Source organism: Pituophis catenifer, unplaced genomic scaffold (genome assembly GCF_029215685.1).
Source record: "Pituophis catenifer annectens isolate HBS135680 unplaced genomic scaffold, rPitCat1.0.hap2 SCAF_1, whole genome shotgun sequence".
In the NCBI taxonomy this organism is placed as follows: domain Eukaryota; kingdom Metazoa; phylum Chordata; class Lepidosauria; order Squamata; family Colubridae; genus Pituophis; species Pituophis catenifer.
Window position 1 is genome coordinate 267125931 of NW_027256881.1, and position 19673 is coordinate 267145603.

A 19673-nucleotide genomic window follows, 5' to 3' on the forward strand; every position below is an offset into this window, starting at 1 on the left:
AATAAGAAGGGGGACTCCACATTTATTAGTGTGGCTGGACTCTTTCTGCAACCAGAAAAACGATATTCCACCCACTTCTAATGTACTCCAAACGTTAGCACACCCTCTCTGTTGGTAATTGGGGAACATCAACCCCCACCCCCTGAAAATTATATTGATGGATGTATGCATTTCTAAATTCAATATGGTATTTGTATTGTGTCATTTGGGATATTTTTCTTACCTACTTAAAATGCTTACTTACCAGCCATGCCATCCAAATAGGGCAAGGCAGCAAAACCACTACTCACATGAGAATCCATAATATAAAATCTAAAGAAAACAAGATGTACAGGAGGCACTAGGAGAAACTAGGATCTGAACCACGAAGAGGGACAGAACTATCCTCTCTTCCCAGGGTGAGAGGGACCAGGGACTTCTTTTCCTTTTGTAACCCTTCTCTTTTTTGTTGTGACTTTTCTTGTGTTGCTTTCCAGGAATGAAAATACGCAATTGTTACATGTTTCTTTTGATTGATGCTATGAGAAATGTTCCATTTTTCAGCATCTTAGTTGTGTGTTTAGGATTAACTTTCAAAACCTGTACTGGCCTTGAACCTCGGTTTGCAGCAAGGGTCAGCCAGATGCCGGTGGGAGTGTCTTAAAAGGTAGAGACTCTCTCAAGTCAAGCTCAGTGCCTAGCAACCATGCACTCTTTGTAACTTACTTGGCAACAATATGCAAGTGATTTGCCACTGCTGATTTCTGGAATTTTTTTCCAACTTTGTCTAGATTACAGCCCTGCTAAATGTCCAAATATTAACCAGCCTGAGCTGATGTAACATTTTTGGAATCAACTAAAGCTAATGAGATAGGGGCAACTTCAAAGATCTAGCCATGTATAGCAATACCCTTACAGGTATTTAATCAGAAAATCTACTTTGTTCAGTGAGCCCAAGGAAGTCCATTTATACTCTTGCACATTGAATTCATTACCATGTCAGGAAACATCAAGGATTTTCTGTTGCCTGAGGTGAAGGCAATATGGCCCTCTCCCACTTCCATGCCCGACAGTTAACTGCATTATACTCCATTAACAGGATGAGGCTAATTTGGAGAGCTTGGGATGGGCTATATAACTATAACTATATAACTATCTATAGCAATACTGTGATGCCACATTTTATCCTCTAGTCATATGTTATGCTTGCGGCAGCTGTTTAGTCTGATACATCAAGTTTGACATCCATATATAAATGAGGTATCACATTGTGTGTTTGTGTGTGCCTTCGAGTCAGTTTTGACTCTTAGAGATTGCCCGGCCAAATCTCTGCATTTTTCTTGGTAAGGTTTTTCAGAAGTGCTTTGCAGTATTGCTGTAATTTGTACGCTATAATCATAGCAATAGTTGCTAATTTATTTGTAGGTTCAATTCAGAGTTCTGGCTGTTACCCTTAAAACACTGTGTAGCTTTGGCTTCCAACTATCTCCCATCAAGATTTTTCAACTTGTGCATTCCTGCAGGAGACTTTCCATCCCAATATTAAGGAATATCACAGGCCTTTTCTGTAGTTGTCCCCATGCTGTAGGACATCATATCTCCTGAAACAGGGAATGTCCAAATCTCATTTTTCACAAATCATTTAAGATCTAGTGTACTGTTGAGGATTTGGGGCCTAGTTATATGCAGGCTGCCTTTTAAATAGTTTGTTCCTGTTTTCATTATACAGATTTCCACATTTTTTTTGTAAAACCCTGGAGTTGCATAGAAGCGAACAATGAAAAAAACATGTAATAAATTAATCAAGCAATGTCAAGCATAAAGCTCCAATGTAAGAAGCACATCATCAAATAAAATGTAGTGTATTTAATAATGCTATTCGCACCAAAAGAGAAGATTCAGTTGGATGCAATACAATGGCATCTTGTAAGGCAACATACTTGAGTGTATGATTTTAAGTATCCTAATCCATAGTCTTAATATTTTTACCTATACTAGCAATAATAGTACAAGCCCAGTAAATCTAAAAGTGTCTTGTATACAAATGAAGCATTAGACTAGAGTTACAGAACAGCATTATAGAAAATATGCTGCTGTAATAACTCCAAACCCTGTACATACAAACCAATTTTTGGCATTCTGATTTCCTTTTTCAGTGCAAAAAGAAACCATAGTACAAGTCTTATAACAGGCTTAACAGAGTTTTAAAAAACTTTAAAGTATAAAATTGCATGTCATATGTAATTTGAAGGGGGAAAAACCCAAATCTTGTCTCTATCACTATGCATGACATAGTCCTATTCATTTTAAGTAAGTACTACTGTACAAAAACATCAAGTCTTTGGCCATTAAAAGTTTGTTTCAACCCTCCTGAAAAAAAATGGGCCAGAAGTCTAGGGTACAAACAGTTTTTTTCTCCAATTTCCCCAATACATTTTACATTAAACTTTTAGATTCATTGTCTTGAAGTTTAATTTTTTGCTTCAGTAAATAGAAGAATGACTAACAATTAATTCAGCTGATACAAAAAAATATTATGTAGAAATTACTGTAATTACTGTATGAATTTTTATCTCACACATTCTCATGTCATTATTCCTTTGAAGTGAATGATAAACATGTTCCTTTTATACTATATTTCTTTTCCAATTTATTCGGAAACCAATTTTTTCCTATTCCCAAATAAAAATAGTGTTCATACAGTAATTCTTGTATAATTCTGTGTTATGGCAATTTACTACTTCCATCTACATCAACTCTGAAACTGGGATCTGTACAGATCTCCCAGTATTAAGGATTTAACATTCAGTCTTATTGTATGTTTGTGCAAAAGCTTTTCTAAAATCAGTGGGACTAAGTACCATATATATACTTGTTTCAACTATTTCACTTTTCCAAAATCTTTACAATAACTCTTGATGCAGATTCTTAGCTATGACTATTTTTCAAATGGTTTGTTTTTAGAAATTATAAAAATCCATATATCATTCAGAAAACACAAAAGGTTTATCTTTAAATCAAATTTCTAATCATTTATCACATTAGATAAATGGTATTTGAAGGACGAATGCTATTTACATATTTTTATTACATAATAAATGAAAAAATGTAATAGGCAATTTGCATTTCATAATCTGGTGCAGCTCAATCAAAGTGAAGGGCTGTAGAAGATCTATTATATTATGAGAATGAATGCAGGATTAAAAACATGACAGTTTTTTCTAATAATTTTAGTTTCCTGTTATATGTCCTAATTTTAACAATACAAGAATACCCAATTCCACCTAAAGATCATAAATACTTTAAATATTTCATTCACTTATATCAGAGGTAACAATACAAAACTGTTGTGAAAATGGCATGCCTATTACTACTATTTTGTTTGCCATTACAGTTTTATATATATAAAAAAGAAAACCAAGCACCATTCTACATTTAAATAACTTTTATATATACAGTACTAAAGTACTCCCAAAGTAAAGTTTTTCAGAATAATAAAGGTTCCCATGCTACTGAATTTCCATCTTACCTCTTCTTCAAAACAAATGAAAAATAAAGGAAAATCTTGTTTGTACACCTGATCAGGTACAAGCCAGAAGCACTATCAGCATTCATATCAGTTACTCCACAGTCAAGTATTTAATATATACATACATACACACATGCATGTGTGTTTGTATATTTATATATGCATGTGTATGTATACATACACATACACACATATATACTCATTTATTCGCAGAACCCCATTCATTGTTTTGAAAGTCTGATCAGGTCTGACGTGGACAACGCCCTGAAGGAATCGGAATGCCTAGAATTCTATGTCTATCTTCATATTCATCAGTATCTGTTGAGTCTTCCTCCTCATCCATGGCACAATCATTGTGATTGGTTTCCTAAACGCAGGAAAGGCAACATAATTTAGATTTTCAGTTTCTTTAAAGAATCATCCTAGGATTAATAATAATGACAATAAGTATGATTAGTTTTGGTGCCTTCAAGTCAGTGTTGACTCCTAGCCACTATCTGTACTAGTCCCCTCAGTTTTCTTGGCAAGATTTTTCAGAAGTTGTTTGCTATTGCTTCCTTCTTAGGGCTGAGAGCAAGTAACTGGCTCATGATTCCCCAGCTGGCTTTGTGCCTAAGCGAAATTAGAAGTCACAGTCTCCCGGTTTCTAATCTGATGCCTTCAACCATTACACCAAACTGGCTCTCTAATGCTTATATTACCATCTCAATAAAAAACAACAACAGAACCATAAAGAAGTTAATATATTAATATCTCATTTTTGCTTTTTGTGACATTCATATACTTTTAACTTGTTTTCACAATTGGCTAGCTAAATATTTAACTAAATTCTCGCTACTGCCATATTCTACTTATCAAATAATAAATCTAAATAGAACATTTTAATAGATATCCCAAACAAATTGTAATTTACAAAACTGTTGAATATATTAGAAATGACTACTCAGTTATGTACAATATTTCTCAATTATGTAAAGTGCCTAAATAATTGGGACTCAATATTCTGTTAAACAGGCCATGCAGGTAAATAGAAAGCAAACATGAATTATTGACAAAACAGGATATGAAACCTAATCTAATATTCTGTTTCTTAATCAGCTAATTCAATTTTTGTAGAAGGACCAATGAGTAAAATATTCATCCACATCAGTTTTTTTTTATTAAAATACTATATAGGATCTTTTATTGTGTATTAGAATGCTTTTAAATGTTTTATGAACTCTACCTTAATAATTTTCAGAGAATAAAGTTTTTTAACAAAGCACATCAAGACAAGATCTGCTTTTTTATTTACACTGTTATAGAGTACCTAAATTAATACAATATAAATTACTGTCAAAATGTAGAAATGTAGTCCAAAACAATCCTGTCAAAAATATTTCATTCTCAGCTGCTAATGTTAAGTATCATTGTGATTATATATTAATCATTTATCTAAAATTCATCTTGTTGGATTATACTTTTAAATGAAATTACATAGCCCTTATGGATTTTTGCAATAATTGTAATAGATCATCCATTCTGCATGTTTAACACATATTTACTATCAGAAAGCAAATTAGATAGTTGAACATCCAGTTTGATTCTGAAAGCTACGAATTGTACCCAATTATGACCATCCTATGATGGAACAGGGACGCTGGACGTAAGTTTAATGAAAGCAATGAAAAGTCTGTTCATAAAGGATGTTGCTTTGATAATTTTTATGCAAAAAGAATACTATTTTAAAAATACAAGTCTACTAGAATTCAGGGACGAAATATAAAAATTATTGCCTAAACCAAGTTGTTTCAACTTACCATACGTGCGATGGATACTTTGAATGTTGGGCAAACCATGTGAAATCTAGGAATGGTAACATTAAAAAATCTATCTTTGTAGTATAGACAATGGAATGTATAGTATCCTTCCATGTATCCTGATGTAGTAGCAAATGTAGTACAACTAGTATACTCATAGACTCGACCAGGACTAATTATTGGAAATTCTCCTGCAGAAATAAAATGATTAAGAAAACTTTAGAATCAAGTACACATAAATTAAGGCCAAATTATATGTTAGGAGTAAATAATTATTTTAAAATGTGATTCAATAGCTTGTAACAAATGTGGCTTGAAACAAATAAGATATCATGCATTTCTTACAGATCTCCTAGTGCTCTATGACAATCAGAATACTGAAATTTAATCTGAACATGGATGTACAGGTCTTCATCTATAGTGAAATAAATTCTAGACTGAGCACAGCAGCTTGTGCTTTTTTTCTTTAAACTAAACAGCCAATTTAATCAAACATCTTTATTATTTTAAGCAAATTAACCAATTATTTAGTTAACATTTTGAAACAATATCCCTTACCTACTACTCCAGGACCCTGGACCTCCTCCACATCACCTTTGGCATTTGTTATTCTCCAATAACGGCTGTCTAATTGACAAGTCTTCTCTGGAAGTGCATCTTTGGACATCTCAATTCTAAAAAATTACACAAAACATTTCTTTTAGAAATGTGTCATCTACACAGCATAGCAGCATACATTGTCCAGAAATATTCATTTTTTACTCTTGTGGAAATATTTTTGTAAAGGAAGCAGGATGTATGCTATCTACATTACATATCAGCTTATGAATGCAATGTAATTTGAGAAAAGTAGGCATTTTAAAAAGAAATAAGAATTTTTTAAAATGAGAAAGTAAACAGCAGACATTCTGTTTTTCACATACAGTATACAGCATCACATATTCCTCAGTGATACGATAAAAACTTCTGAGCATCTTATTTTTTTAGCCAGAAGGTACCATATGTATTCTATCATGAGCATTCTGTGATAAATGGCTATGATATATGTAGAACCATATTACATAACCACATATTATAAGAGGAAATAAGAAGCATTTTCCTATGGAGATAAATACATTTTGACTGTATTGGAAATACAAGTAAAGTGTTTAAGAAAAAGTACAACTAGTCCTTGACTTACAACCACAATTGAGCCCAGTATTTCTGAACAACAGAATTGAGCCCAGTATTTCTGAACAACACTTGAGACATTTGTTAAGTGAGTTTTGCTCCATATTAGCTTTCTTGCCTCAGTTGTTAAATGAATCACTGCAATTGATAAGTTAGTAACCTGGTTGTTAAGTGAATCTGGCTGCCCCATTGATTTGCTTGTCAAAAGGTCGCAAAAAGTGATCACATGACGTGCAACCGTCATAAATGGGATGTTACCAAGTGTCCAAATTTTGATTGTGAGACCATGGGAATGCTAGAAATGTCGTAACTGTGAAAAATGGTATAAATCACTTTTCTCGGTGCCATTATAACTTTGAACAGTCACTAAATGAACTGTTGCAAGTCGAGGACTACCTGTACACTAAGGAAACCAACCTGACATGTGTGGAAACAACATGTGATTATTACAGGAAAAAAATACTGAACTGGAATGGTTTTCAGACCAATATCTCTGTTCTACATTGCAAAACAATCCAAAAACTTAGTTTGGGTTCTCAAGTGGTAGAAATCAATATTTGCACATTTTTTCAATTATTCTTAAAAATATTTTACATTTTTAAAAATATTTTTAGTAATTAAACATGCAGTTAACAATGTGATTAATTCATTAATACGACTGTACTAATTTTACCTGATTCTGTAAGTGAAGAAGTAATGAGGCGGATGCACAGAGCTGAGTTCAGGGAGGAAAGATGTGGAAACTGAAACAGTAATATCTCCTGTTTTGGCAACACAGTCCTTTTCATGAATGTATCTAGCAAGTGAAAAAGTAAAATTTTCTTATCTGATATGTAAAGGAATAAATATTGAAAGATTAAAGCCAACATTACATGTTTCAAATAGTGCATTTTATACTTTATTCAAACCTGTATTAATACATCTGCTATTTCTACTGTACTCACATCTAAATATTGTAATGGTTATTTCCTCACATCTACTTTTCATCATTACAAATACTTATAAATAACATGAAGATATTAGTTGAAACCAGGACTGGAAATCCAAGTTTCCAAGAGCAGCTATATCTGCCATTCAGAGAGTCAAAAGCTATTCTAGAATCACCTAAACTATACAACACGATATCTTGTCTGTACAATTTTGTAAACCCTGCATAATTAGTGGGGCTCCCAACCTAATGAGTAACAGCATCACAGCAATCACTTATAACAAAAATAATATAGTAATTAATGCCAACATTACATTCTCCCATTTCTAATGCTGATAATTCAATCTCCAAAGGCCTTCTAGAAAGCCTTTTAACAAATATCTAAAGTGATGATAGTAGGAACCATTCTTTTTGGGATGGGGGTGGGTAGGTAAGGGCAAGTTATTTCAGAGAAAAGGAGGTTCCACCAAGAATGACTGCCTCTGTCATAACCTTAGCATAACTTTTGTTTAGCACAAAACAATATAGTCGTCAATTTATGACAGTTCATTTAGTGACCAAAGTTACAACAGCACTGAAAAAAGTGACATGACCATTTTTACACCTATGACCATTGCAGCATCCCAATTGACAACAGACTCACGTTTATGACAGCTGCAGTGTCCCAGGGTCATGTGATCCCCCTTTGTGACTTTCTGACAAGCAAAGTCAATGGGGAAACCAGATTCACTTAACAACCATATTATTAATTTAAAACTGCAGTGATCCAATTAACAAATGTGACAAGAAAAGTCATAAAATAGAGTACAACTCACTTAATGAATTTCTCACTTAGGAACATAAATTTTGGGCTCAATTGTGGTCGTAAGTCAAGGACTACCTGTATATTAGGAAAACATTTTTCCTAACAGCCTGCTTTTTTTGTATTACAGATAAATAACAAATGGATTTTCATTTTAAAATGTAGTATTATTTAAAGAATGTTAAATTGTTTTCTAAAATATAGTAAAACATTTCTCTCAATAATTTTGCATATGTTATTAATACTTTTTACAGGACTATGAGGCTTTGTTTCTGTAATCTGTAGTACAAAACCTTTGCTTTCTCATTTACATATTATTACTATACCTAAATACTATCAATATTCATATTTATACAAATTTCTGTTGTTTCTTAATTACAATAAAATATAATACTGTATACTGTATTGTAACAGTATTGTACTGTAAAACTAAATTTATAATACCTGAAAATCTGGTCTCGGATGATTGGATAGCCACCTGTTATTACATTGTTAACATAGGAGGTGAACCACTCCAAATAGGAATTACCTAGATGTTGAAGAAGGAAAAACAAGTTTACAAGAAAAAACAAAACAAAACCAGGATCAATTGATTAGATCTTTAATAGAATCGATAAAACTCAAGTCTTCCTTGTAACAAATATATTGTCTCATTTGATGGACAACAAGGCAACTATAAACAAGCTAGGTATCTAATTAAGCTGATACAATATTAATTAATAATTTATGAATATAAACATCAGAGTGAACAGTAAAGACTGAATAGCTCACTCTTTATGTAGAACTAGAATATCACAGTAAAAGACATCACTGGGGTAGAAAGATGGATTGGAAATTAGTTTTCAAAGATTTATAATAACCTGGACAAAGGTTTAGAGTAGGTAATGCATGCTGAGAATAGTTGTTCCATATAATTTATTTCCTGAAACTGTGCTTAAATAGCTGCCAATCAACTTTCTCCAAGCAGATGAGTTTCAATTATGTTAGACTATATCTCATCTGTAGTTGATCCAATAGTTGACTCACTTTATTTACTAGGAGGAAAGCTGCTGTAAAGACACATAGTAATGTCAGATATGTTGAGCATCTGTTGGGAATAAGCATATACATGTTGCTCATCATCCTAATTATCATCTTCCCGTTATTCCTCTTGAAAATGTTTCTCCATTAGAGTTCCAAAACATATTTACCTGTGATAAACATATCAATTGCAGATGGATTACGGGCCATTTGATCCTTCAAATAAAATGAAAAAGGTTATTTGTATCCTAAAATAAATATTTTTAAAAGGCAAGACGAATACTACATAAACAGCAATAAGATTTCTGTCACTTTTTATGGAGTTTTAGTCTTGTATACTCTCTCTTTAAAAAAAGTGTGTTGTACAAATAGATTGTTTGCTACTAACATTTATAATAATTTAGCAAACTAAACTGGAAAATTTAATTTTGTTATATTATCAAGAACATAGTTTGAAAAATCACTAAAAATACATGAATTAAACCCTTTAAATTTGTAACTTTTAAAATATTGTTATTCTAGTTTAAAGCAAATTACAATATCCTGTTAGGATGCAGTCTATTACACTGACATTTCAATCCTAAAACAAGCAAAGAACAATAATATTTTTAGAATATGCTACTGAGTTGTACTATTACTGTATAAGTAACTTTACAACCAAGATTTATAGTTTAAAATACTGATGCAAAATTCAATTAAATACAAAGGAAAAAAATTAAGACCTTAGTATTATATAGATGGAAAAGTTTTTATAATATGTTTGGGAAATGAAAGTTTTGGTTTCAGGAATTCTGAGAGAGAGGTTTCTCCTTTTAGGGGAACTAAAAACAGGATGTACTGGCAAGCAGACCAGTTGTGATTTTCACAATGTAAAAGTTGTTACTGGAAATTTATTTTGAATACATTCAAAATATAAGAACATGATAAATGAACACTCTTCTACCATTAAGCGAAATCCTGTGTTATCAGGGATATACGAACAATCTGATGCGAAAATGACAGAATTGATTTTTATATCTTAGCACAATAAAGAGATGCTACATTTAATTTTTATTGTATTGACAAACAACGTATTACTATAGATAAAACTTATGCCAATTTTTATAAAAATCAGCAGAGCATTATCGTCTACCAATTTTTCAAGTTATTCATATAAACAAACATTTCCAAAAGTGTAAATGTTCTTAATAATATACAGCACTAAATAAAAACTATAATAACTATACCATTACATTACGATTTGTCAGTCTATTCCAAATCATCATGCAGTATTTTATTTCTGATGATTTCCTACTCACAGTTCTCATCTAACAGTTCCTCTGACTGTTTATCTTGATGCAAAGGGTTTTTTTTTCAACGGCCTAATTAATTTTCACTTTTCTGACAGCGGTTAGAGCCCTTGCTATCCTCTCAAACCTGTTTCCTCTCCACCAGTTACAACTTAAAACATTCATGTGACCTTTTGCCACTGATGGGAAGGGGAGGGGGAATCAGATGAAAAAGCAGCTGACTTTAAATATTCTACAGAAACAGTCAAATTATGCCCGTGGTTATGTATCAGTTTCATGAAGTGTGCGAGCAGCATTATTGCTGTCTAAAAATACATTTACAAATCTTTCTTACTGGACATTGGTAGAAGATTTCATACTTATTGCGACCCTCCACGCTCTCCAGAGCCATATATTGACTCAATCCAGTGTGAATGCAAAAGGTTAAGGGAAGGCATTGCTTCAGTCCTAGTCGCTGCTGAAAACCCCCAGCTGCTGTGTCTATGTCCAATAAATCTTCAGAGCGATAGTGATTGGAGAGTGCCATGCTTCCCATCAACCTTTGTATAAAAAAAATTTAAAATATGCTTAAGAACATTAACATAATTTTTGAATTCTTGTGCATAAAATTAATTCCAAAGAGCAATTACAATGAATTTTAATCTCTCACCCTGGGACAACCAGCTTCTGTCCATTATGGATTCGAAATGAACATCGATAATCATCAGGTAATTTGCAACCAATCTGTGCCTCCACTGCATCCAGATCATCTTCCTGAACACTGTCTGTTATAAGTTACAAGTTTTCACACACAATTTCACACAATATAAACAAGCAACAATCTAAGACCCAATGCTAAACTGCTCAGCAAGTCCCATAGAAATCAGCAATTCTGATAATTGTGTTAGGTTCATCTTCAGAATGTAAACGGGGCACTTTGTAACCTGTGGAACACAAAAAGAGCATCTCTATTGAAAATTTTAAATTAGATGCTTCCTAAGTAAGGCACACATGGAAGTTTCTAAGTCTATCTCTGTGTTCATGTGCGTGCACTGCAACTTCCCTTCACATTGAAAGACTTGCATTAATGATTTGAAGACAAGCAGTTCATTTGTTCTCCTGAACTCTGCAGAGCTTCTCTTTTGAATGCTTTGCACATTCCTATAAACCAGAAGTAAATAAAAATTTTACTTCCAAAAAACTCCAGGTAGTTCTTGGGTTATGATGGCAATTGAGACTGGGATTTCTGTCACTATATGATGTAATAAAATATAATGTCACTTGACCACATAGCTTAACAGCAGCAATCTTGGCATTCCTGGCTCCTGTTGTAATTTATGTAATTATGACACTCGCTAATAATTGTTATTGAGTTTCATATATATATAATGGCAAAGTTAATTTCAAAATTTGGAAAGAAAAATCAAGGTACAAAGCTTTTCAAAATGTCAAGTATATATTAACAATACCTTTCAAAGAACTAATCATCCGAGGACAGTGCTGCAACAAATATTTTTCCAAATCATCCCAAGCTTTTTTAAGTGTAGCATAATACTGAATATATGTTCCCAAATCAGCATACATATCTATGAAAATTGCTTTCCAGCTCTTACTTCTTCGAGACTTTTCAGCTCTAAAAAAATCAAATATATACATATATTTTAAAAGCAGCAAATGGTAATATAAAAGCCACATTTATACATTATGTACATTGACACTGTAGATAAGATTAGAAAAGCTGTTTCAAAATTGAAATTTCTTTTAATCTGAGCCTGAAATAGTTATTGCCTGCTAAATGTGTTGAACTCAAAACTTTCTATACTCCATTAATTAAAGCAAGGTGGTAGTGAGATCAGCCCAGATCTATTGAACACTGAATCACCTGGTCTGGTGATCTACTCCAACAAATTTAAACTATTCTAGTATACCTGCAGGAGAACCAATTAACGTTTTAGAAGTTATTCCTGAAGAATACATTTGATCATGTCAAATTGATATTTAGAAACATTTCCAGTTAACTGAAAATGAACAAAACCTCAACTCTTAATTCAATATTTTAAAATATCACTCTCTCTCCATATACATATTTATCTTCTTACAACTCATACTGAGCTTAAGGAATTAATGCATTAATTAATATATCAAATAGAGCAAAAACTCCATGCAATCTACAAATGGCTATTTGTAAGAAGATATAAATGTATACAGATATTTATAAATAATTACTCATATTTGAAATAAAAATAGCAAATAACTCAGATGGTTACACCTAGAGGCAATTTCAAAGCCTTGTTTTTCCAGTTTCCAATATTACAGTTATTAACTTGGATTGGATAAAAATTATAAGACATTTTTATTTTATGAAAAATCAAATATCCACACTTACTCAGAAAGAAGCCAGTATTTCTTACAATGCCTCTTCCATAATGGATCATGGACTGAAAGTTGATTTAATCTACGACTTACAAAACAGCAACTGCAACAAAGAGGTATCAGATTAGATGTAATGCTAATGCTAAGGTAATTTTTATTACACAGAAGAGAATGAAGCTGAAAACCTCCCAGGTTTGAAATTAAAATTAACATGTTTTATGCATACCTTTAATACTCAATTTTTAAATGACCACACATTAAATTATTTAGAAGCAGATGTTCTAGATATATATTTATTTGATCACTTAGTTTCTTTTTCTGAAGTTTTCAGGATTCAATATTTAAAGAAATTGCCAGCATTGATCTGGAAAGATGGAATTAATGACAAGGAAACATGGAAATCAATAAAAAAGAAAGAAAATGTTCCCACTACTAGAAATTTATTATTTCCTTAGTTTTCAATAAATAATGCAAACATATTTCCATTCATAATTTTGAATGTCAAACTCAACATTTTATATAAAATTCTGCCAGCACATCGAAAGTTGTACGCTCAAGGAACAATCTGTTTAGTGGTGCCATTAATAGTTAGAAATAATGGACTACCATTGCAGTTTGTACCAGGTAGTAATTCTGCTGGCTTTTTTGGAAAACTATTAAGAGCTATTTTCTGGCATAGAGGGTTGGGAGGGTAGGAGAATCTATGGTGTTCTTATTGACTGGTTTCCTCAGTTGCCACTTTTATGTTCTTTTTTTTTGTTCTTATTTGATCTTCTTATGGTTTTGTATTTTTAACGTTTGATAGCCAGTGTCATATTTTATAGTTCTTCCATTCACAAGTGTTTCAAAACATGTTACTTTCTCTTACAGTTTTAGAATGAGATTATCTATTATAGCTAAGTAAGGATGCAGGATTACAATGTATAGTTAAATTATGACAGGTATTGCTAACAGATTAGCTCACAGCAACTAATCCTAAATTTTAAAGTGACTGACAAAACAAAATCTGATGAAATGTCAAAACATTTATCCTATAATTGTAATCAGATGTTCATTATGCAATTCACTGTTATTTAGTGGCCAACTTAACCACTGAGGGACCCCCCTTTCAATTTTGTTTGATGTTGCTCTCTCGACATAATCACTAGTCTCAATCATCCAGGTCATTGTTGTCCCAAAGGTGCTTTTTCAAGAGGCAACTGGACTTTCTGGTTTTTCTTTGAAGACTTTTCACTTCTCATCCAAGAAGCTTCTTCAGCTCTGAAAAAGCTTCTTGGGTCAGAAGCAAAATGTCTTCAAAGAAAAACTAGGAAGTCCAGTTGCCTCTTGAAAAAGCACCTTTGAGACTAGACACTAACTGAAAGATAACTCACTTTTATTTTCACTTTTTTCACTGTTTTCACTAGACATTCTTTCCCTGTTATTTTGGAAGAGATGAGCAATCTCACAGAAGAAAAAAAATATTTGAAAGGTTAAGTAACTCCTTCTTTCTCCAATCTACTGTAGGAACTGATATATTTTCCATTGCAAAATGTGGTTCATTTAAAATCATCAGCAGAAAATTACATCAGGACACAGGCACTAAACCTGTTCTGAGTCAATTCAACTAACATCCTACAGTGGGAACCATCAGCCCCCACACGAATAATTCTACTAATTGTGTTTCTCCTTCTCAGCAAAGCCTTAAATACCGTATCACAAGGCAAGGCCCGTTTTAACGCAGTGAATAACGCAAGCACCTGTTGATACATGCAAGCCTGGTGAAAGAAACCTGTCCATCAGCAAAGGGAGGTGCTTGGAAGGTTCTTCGATGTCCTGGCGAGGAAAAGCCTTCAGCTCTGCAGCCAGCAACATCGGAAAGAAATGCTTTCCCCACACATCGAGGCCTCTGCCCAGCTTCCTGCCCCACGGAAAACCCATTTGCCCCGGTTTTCGCTCGACCTCAAGGAAACCTCGCCCTTCTTTCGTCACCAATCCCCATTTCCAGCCTGCTCAGAGACCCTCGAGACACCCCTCCCTCCTTCCCCCCCTCCCTAAATCAAGCCTTCCAATCCCCATCCATGGGGGGGGGGACGTAGCCACCGAGCTGGCTTCTCCCTCCCTCCGCCTTTCCTAGGAGGACACCGTCGCCCTTCGCCTCCCTTCTTTTCCAATGGCTGTCGCTGCAGGGGAAAGTAAGGGGCGGGTCAGTCATGCCACCGGCTCTGCCTCAGCTCCCCCCCCCCGTTCCCGGCGGTGCCCCCACCTCATGAGGTCTTTGTAATCCAGGAAGCTTAGGATGAGTAAAAGCGGGTCAGTGGGCAATTGCTCCAGGCTGAGGGTCGTCAAGTCCTGCTCGGCAACGGCCGCCATCTTGACGCTTGCCCTGCTGGCTCTTTGCTCCCGGCCCGAGGCTCCGCCCCTTACTTCGCTCGGATTGAGCCACGCGGAAGGAAGCCCGCCCACAAAGCCTGTTACCTGCGCGCGGAAGGCGCGTGCTTCTTCCCTCCTCACGCGGGTTTGTTATCAAAACAAGCGGGGAGGGGGGAAAGGAGGGAGTCGCGCGCCGAAAGGACTGGCCCGAGAGGAAGGAGGCCTGACCTAACTGAAAATACGCCTCCTCCTCCTCCCCCCCCCTTGGTACCTTATCAGGGATGAACAGTTTGCCTGCAATTTTTTAATCTTACTAAGCCATGGGGGGCCCTTTTTAAAGGGCGTCGCCCCAGACTGAAATTGAAGCTCAGTTTGGCCTTCGCGTTAAGCCCGGCTTTGTACAAAAGTTCTCTTTTTTTTTCTCTATAATTCTATAGAAAAAAATTTATATAGAATAATTCTATAGAATTTTTTTTTCTATAATTCGACACTAAGCCGCAAGTAGTTGGGTCTTGATGTCATCCTAAAGCATAAACAGTAGGGCGCAGTCCCGAAGGTGCTTTTACAGGAGGCAACTGGACTTTGTTTTTTCTTTAAAGACGTTTCACTTCTCATCTAAAAAGCTGCTTCAGCTCTGACAGGATAGTGAGGGAATGGAAGGATTTATATTCCTTGCAGGCAGCTGGTCGTTGCGTTAAAGCACTTGGAGGTTTTATCTGTGTCCTCAGGGTGACCTGAGTAGTGCTCCTGGTTCCTGTAGTCTGCAATTTTTTCTCTGGAAATCCATTCCTACTCCCACACTATTCAAAGAGTGTTCAAATTTGTATAGCTAAAACTCTGTAGAGATTCTCAGTCATCCAGGTCATGGTTGCTTGAACTGAACTGAAGCCCTTCCATTCCCCACTATCCTGTCAGAGCTGAAGAAGCTTAAAAACAAAGTCCAGTTGCCTCCTGAAAAAGCACCTTTGGGACAACCATGATCTGGATGACTGAGAATCTCTACAGACTTTTAGCTATACAATTTGGGATGAACACCCTTTGAATGGTGTGGGAGTAGGAATGGGTTTCCAGAGGAAAAAATTGCAGACTACAGGAACCAGGAGCACTACTCAGGTCACCCTGAGGACACAGATAAACCTCCAAGTGGTTTATCATTTAAACCTCAACAACCCTCTAAAACTGGTGTCATACTCAAGGCCCGAGGGCCAGATCCAGGTGCTTAGATCTGGCCCGCAGGGCTGCCCTGGAAACGAAGGACACTATGGCTTCCTGCACCGCCACCTTCCTGGGCTCCGTTTTTTGCTGGCAGGAGAAAGTCACAGCCGAAAACAGAGCTTGGGACTGTGGGGTCCTGGTGCTCTGGGAGCTTGAGGGTCAGGCTAGGTGCTTTGCCCTCTATTGCCTAGGGCTCTGGAGAGCCTGCGCTGCCGTCTGGGGTCCTCCGCGTGGCCTGAGAGCGACAGGGAGGCTCTTCTGGAAGACAAGGGTTTGGCGCTCTCCCTGGTCTCGCCTTCCTCCACTGGAGACAGGATTCCCCCAGCCCCACCCAGGCCACCACAGGCGCCCCCAACCAGTGATGGCAAGCTGGCCACTCCCCCTAGCCAAAGGATCCAAATGACCAGCTGTCTGCAAGGAATATAAATCCTTCCATTCCCTACTATCCTGTCAAAGCTGAAGAAGCTTTTTGGGTGAGAAGTGAAACATCTTCAAAGAAAAAAGAAGACAGTCCAGTTGCCTCCTGAAAAAGCATCTTTGGGACACTGACCTGAATGACAGAATTTCTACAGACTAGTATGGCGCAATGGTCAGAATCACATGTTGAAGTGAAGCATATGAGCTCGATCCTGTAATCGGTTTTCAGCTGGGAACATTTGAGACGCAGTTTTTGCTATCTTAACCACTTGCCCCAATTCCTATCTTTTAATACAAATTCAAGTATTTTAGCAAGGACTGTGTGATTATACAGTGATGTGACACCCATTTTGTTTATTGCATAGGCCTGAACTTGGGTAACAAAATACAAAACTGAAACTGGACTTAAAGTGAACTGAACTATAAATATTTAGTTTTGGTACAGGTAGTCCTTGATTTACAACCACTCATTTAGTGATTGAAATTACAACAGCCCTGAAAAAAAGTGATTTATGACTCTTTTTCATATTTATGCTTGTTGCAGCATCCCCATGGTCACACGATCAAAATTCAGATGCTTGGTAACTGGTTCATATTTATAACAATTGCAGTGTCTCTGGGTTATGTGATTACTTTTTGTGACAAGCAAAGTCAATGAGGGAGACAAATTCACTTAACAACCATGTTCCTAATTTAACAACTGCAGTGATTCACTTAACAATTGTCTCGCTTAACAACATAAATTTTGGGTTCAGTTGTTGTAAGGCTATCTGTACTTATTTTATTTAAAACACTGATAAAATAATAAAGAATGTGCCTTTGATATATATCATTGTACACATTCTCATTAATGATATTTCAATTATTCTATTTTTTTTAAAAGTCCTTATTCAAGATCTTGTCTTGAGAGTGAGATTTCAATATCACAAAAGTTTAAGAGCTTTTGTAAAATTAGTCACTATGTAAGTTTTAAAATACACATCCTTTCCTTATTTCTTACTTCATTCCAAACTACTGTTTCTCCAAATTCAGTTCTTATAGTATCTTCTTTTTCATGGTAAGATTCCTCAGTTGCTCAGAGTAAGCATTAGCAATAAATGATTTTTTTGTATAACATTCTTTTAAACTACCTCTTGCATTATTGTATTTAGCTAGTCCAGATTCTTCTACTTCTCCAACAATTGGATACAAAGCATTCTTTTGATGTTGCATATAACATCTCCTGCACTTTACCAGACAATACCTTAATGCCTTATTCTATTAAATCTATTGTGGGACATACATTTATACAGGTAGATCTTGATTAGTGTGATTAATGAATCCCATGAAAAGGTCTCATTGTTCAAATTCACTATTGAAAATGAGTGCTATGAAAATAGGGTAATTGGCTTCAGCTTGACGGAAATACGCAATTAAAAAATTTAAATATAGTTTTATAGATTTATTAATGAAATATATAACAGCAAAAGAAGGAAAACCCTCCTGTTTTTTTTTCTTGTCTACTTAAGATGTTCCAGAAGACTAGTTGGTTTACATGATTTTAATAGTCTGTTAGTTGTTTCTGAAATGTTTTGATTTATTGTAATCTTATTATTTTCATAACTTTTGTTGATTGTGGTATTGTGGTTTGAATGGTCAGGCACTTTTTGATAAAGTTGCGCAAGAATCCATTTTGTTGGAGGTTGTGGTAGAGGCAGCATGTTTCCTTTTTCTGGTATTCTGGATTGTTGCAATGCAGTTGTACTTATCTGAATAATGTTCTCACTCAGTTCCTCTTCTAGGAGGCTGGGTTGTTACTTTGGTAATGGAACACTTGGTTAGTCTATTGGGTTGTTTTCTAACACACTTGCATTTTTATTTCATAAATCATCATTTTCCCTGATGATGCTGATATCCAGGAAGAGTAATGTGTTGTTTTGTTCATGTGTCTCCTCTAGTTCTTTATTATGAAGGTGTCATGTTCGTACCAGATAGATATTTTTTGTTGTATATGTGGGAGGGCTATATGTTAGATGTTTGTGAAAAGAGGAAGTCTTCTCTTCATATAGGCACCATCAATGACCTCCTTGTGCCTTTAGTCTGATCATACAATCAACTGCAAATTTATTCATGGAAGTTCTACACTTCTCCTTGACACATAACAAATGGAAAAGTCCTCCACCCTCAGATCATATTTTAGTTACATAAAAAACAGGTCTAACATTTGGTCATCTATATGGGTCAGACCACAAGAAACAAGTGTTTGGTTTTCATGGGGCCCATAAAGTCATGAGAAATTGTGTTTTCCAGAAAAACAAAGTTGAAATCCCTCAGAACTAAAATCTGTCCAATACCAGCCCTCTGAAAAAATCAAACAACTCAGGAAGAAATGATGCTGTGCAAATCTTTAAAGATTTGAAGTTATTTGTTAGCAATGTGCACTCAGTTCTGGGAAAAGGCACAACTACTTTTAATACAAAATTCAATGGCTAGGATTTTAGTTAATATAAGGTACAGGTATTAGATGAAGCTTATTCCTGGTTGCCAATTGTATAGGAGATAATTTAAGAGCTTGGTGTTTATTTCTTCATATATGAAGAAGAATCTGGAGAGACTCTTGATGATCCCTCCTTTAACAGAAACTCATATATTTGTTATAAGGTCTCAGATTATTTTTTAACATCAATAGGCAATAACATTTAGCAAGAATTTATAATAACTTTATTTAAAATCAAATCAGTTTTATCTAATTAAAAGATAAATTAGATTAAAATGGAATTTTAATCTGAAATTATAAAGTACTGAGCCTTAAGGGTCCTTTCAAAATGACAGAAGAACAGCA

The 19673-nt window shown here is 35.0% G+C and overlaps 1 protein-coding gene across 3 annotated transcripts; it reads right to left on the bottom strand.

Moving 5' to 3' along the window:
- Positions 1-1830: 1830 nt before the first annotated feature.
- Positions 1831-15398, bottom strand: FBXO3 (F-box protein 3). 3 transcript variants are annotated; one of them, XM_070935464.1, is made up of 11 exons: positions 15114-15398; positions 12882-12971; positions 11965-12128; positions 11166-11280; positions 10851-11055; positions 9398-9443; positions 8652-8736; positions 7151-7273; positions 5866-5981; positions 5308-5498; positions 1831-3875 (listed from the first exon to the last, which is right to left on the bottom strand). In XM_070935464.1, exons 1-11 carry the CDS (start codon positions 15218-15220, stop codon positions 3750-3752), a joined length of 1368 nt encoding a protein of 455 aa, XP_070791565.1. In that variant the 5' UTR covers positions 15221-15398; the 3' UTR covers positions 1831-3749. The 3 variants fall into 3 exon arrangements, with proteins under 3 accessions (XP_070791565.1, XP_070791583.1, XP_070791575.1); XM_070935482.1 differs by lacking the exon at positions 15114-15398 and adding an exon at positions 13095-13111; XM_070935474.1 differs by lacking the exon at positions 7151-7273.
- Positions 15399-19673: the final 4275 nt, after the last annotated feature.

Bases quoted from the DNA above. Each gene is read 5' to 3' on its own strand.
- FBXO3 (XM_070935464.1), bottom strand. From the start codon at position 15,220: ATGGCGGCCGTTGCCGAGCAGGACTTGACGACCCTCAGCCTGGAGCAA. The intron at 11,281-11,964 runs GTATTGTTAATA...AACTTATAACAG, and splicing joins GATGATTAGTTCTTTGAAAG to ACAGTGTTCAGGAAGATGAT. The intron at 8,737-9,397 runs GTAAATATGTTT...TTCAACATCTAG, and splicing joins AATTGATATGTTTATCACAG to GTAATTCCTATTTGGAGTGG.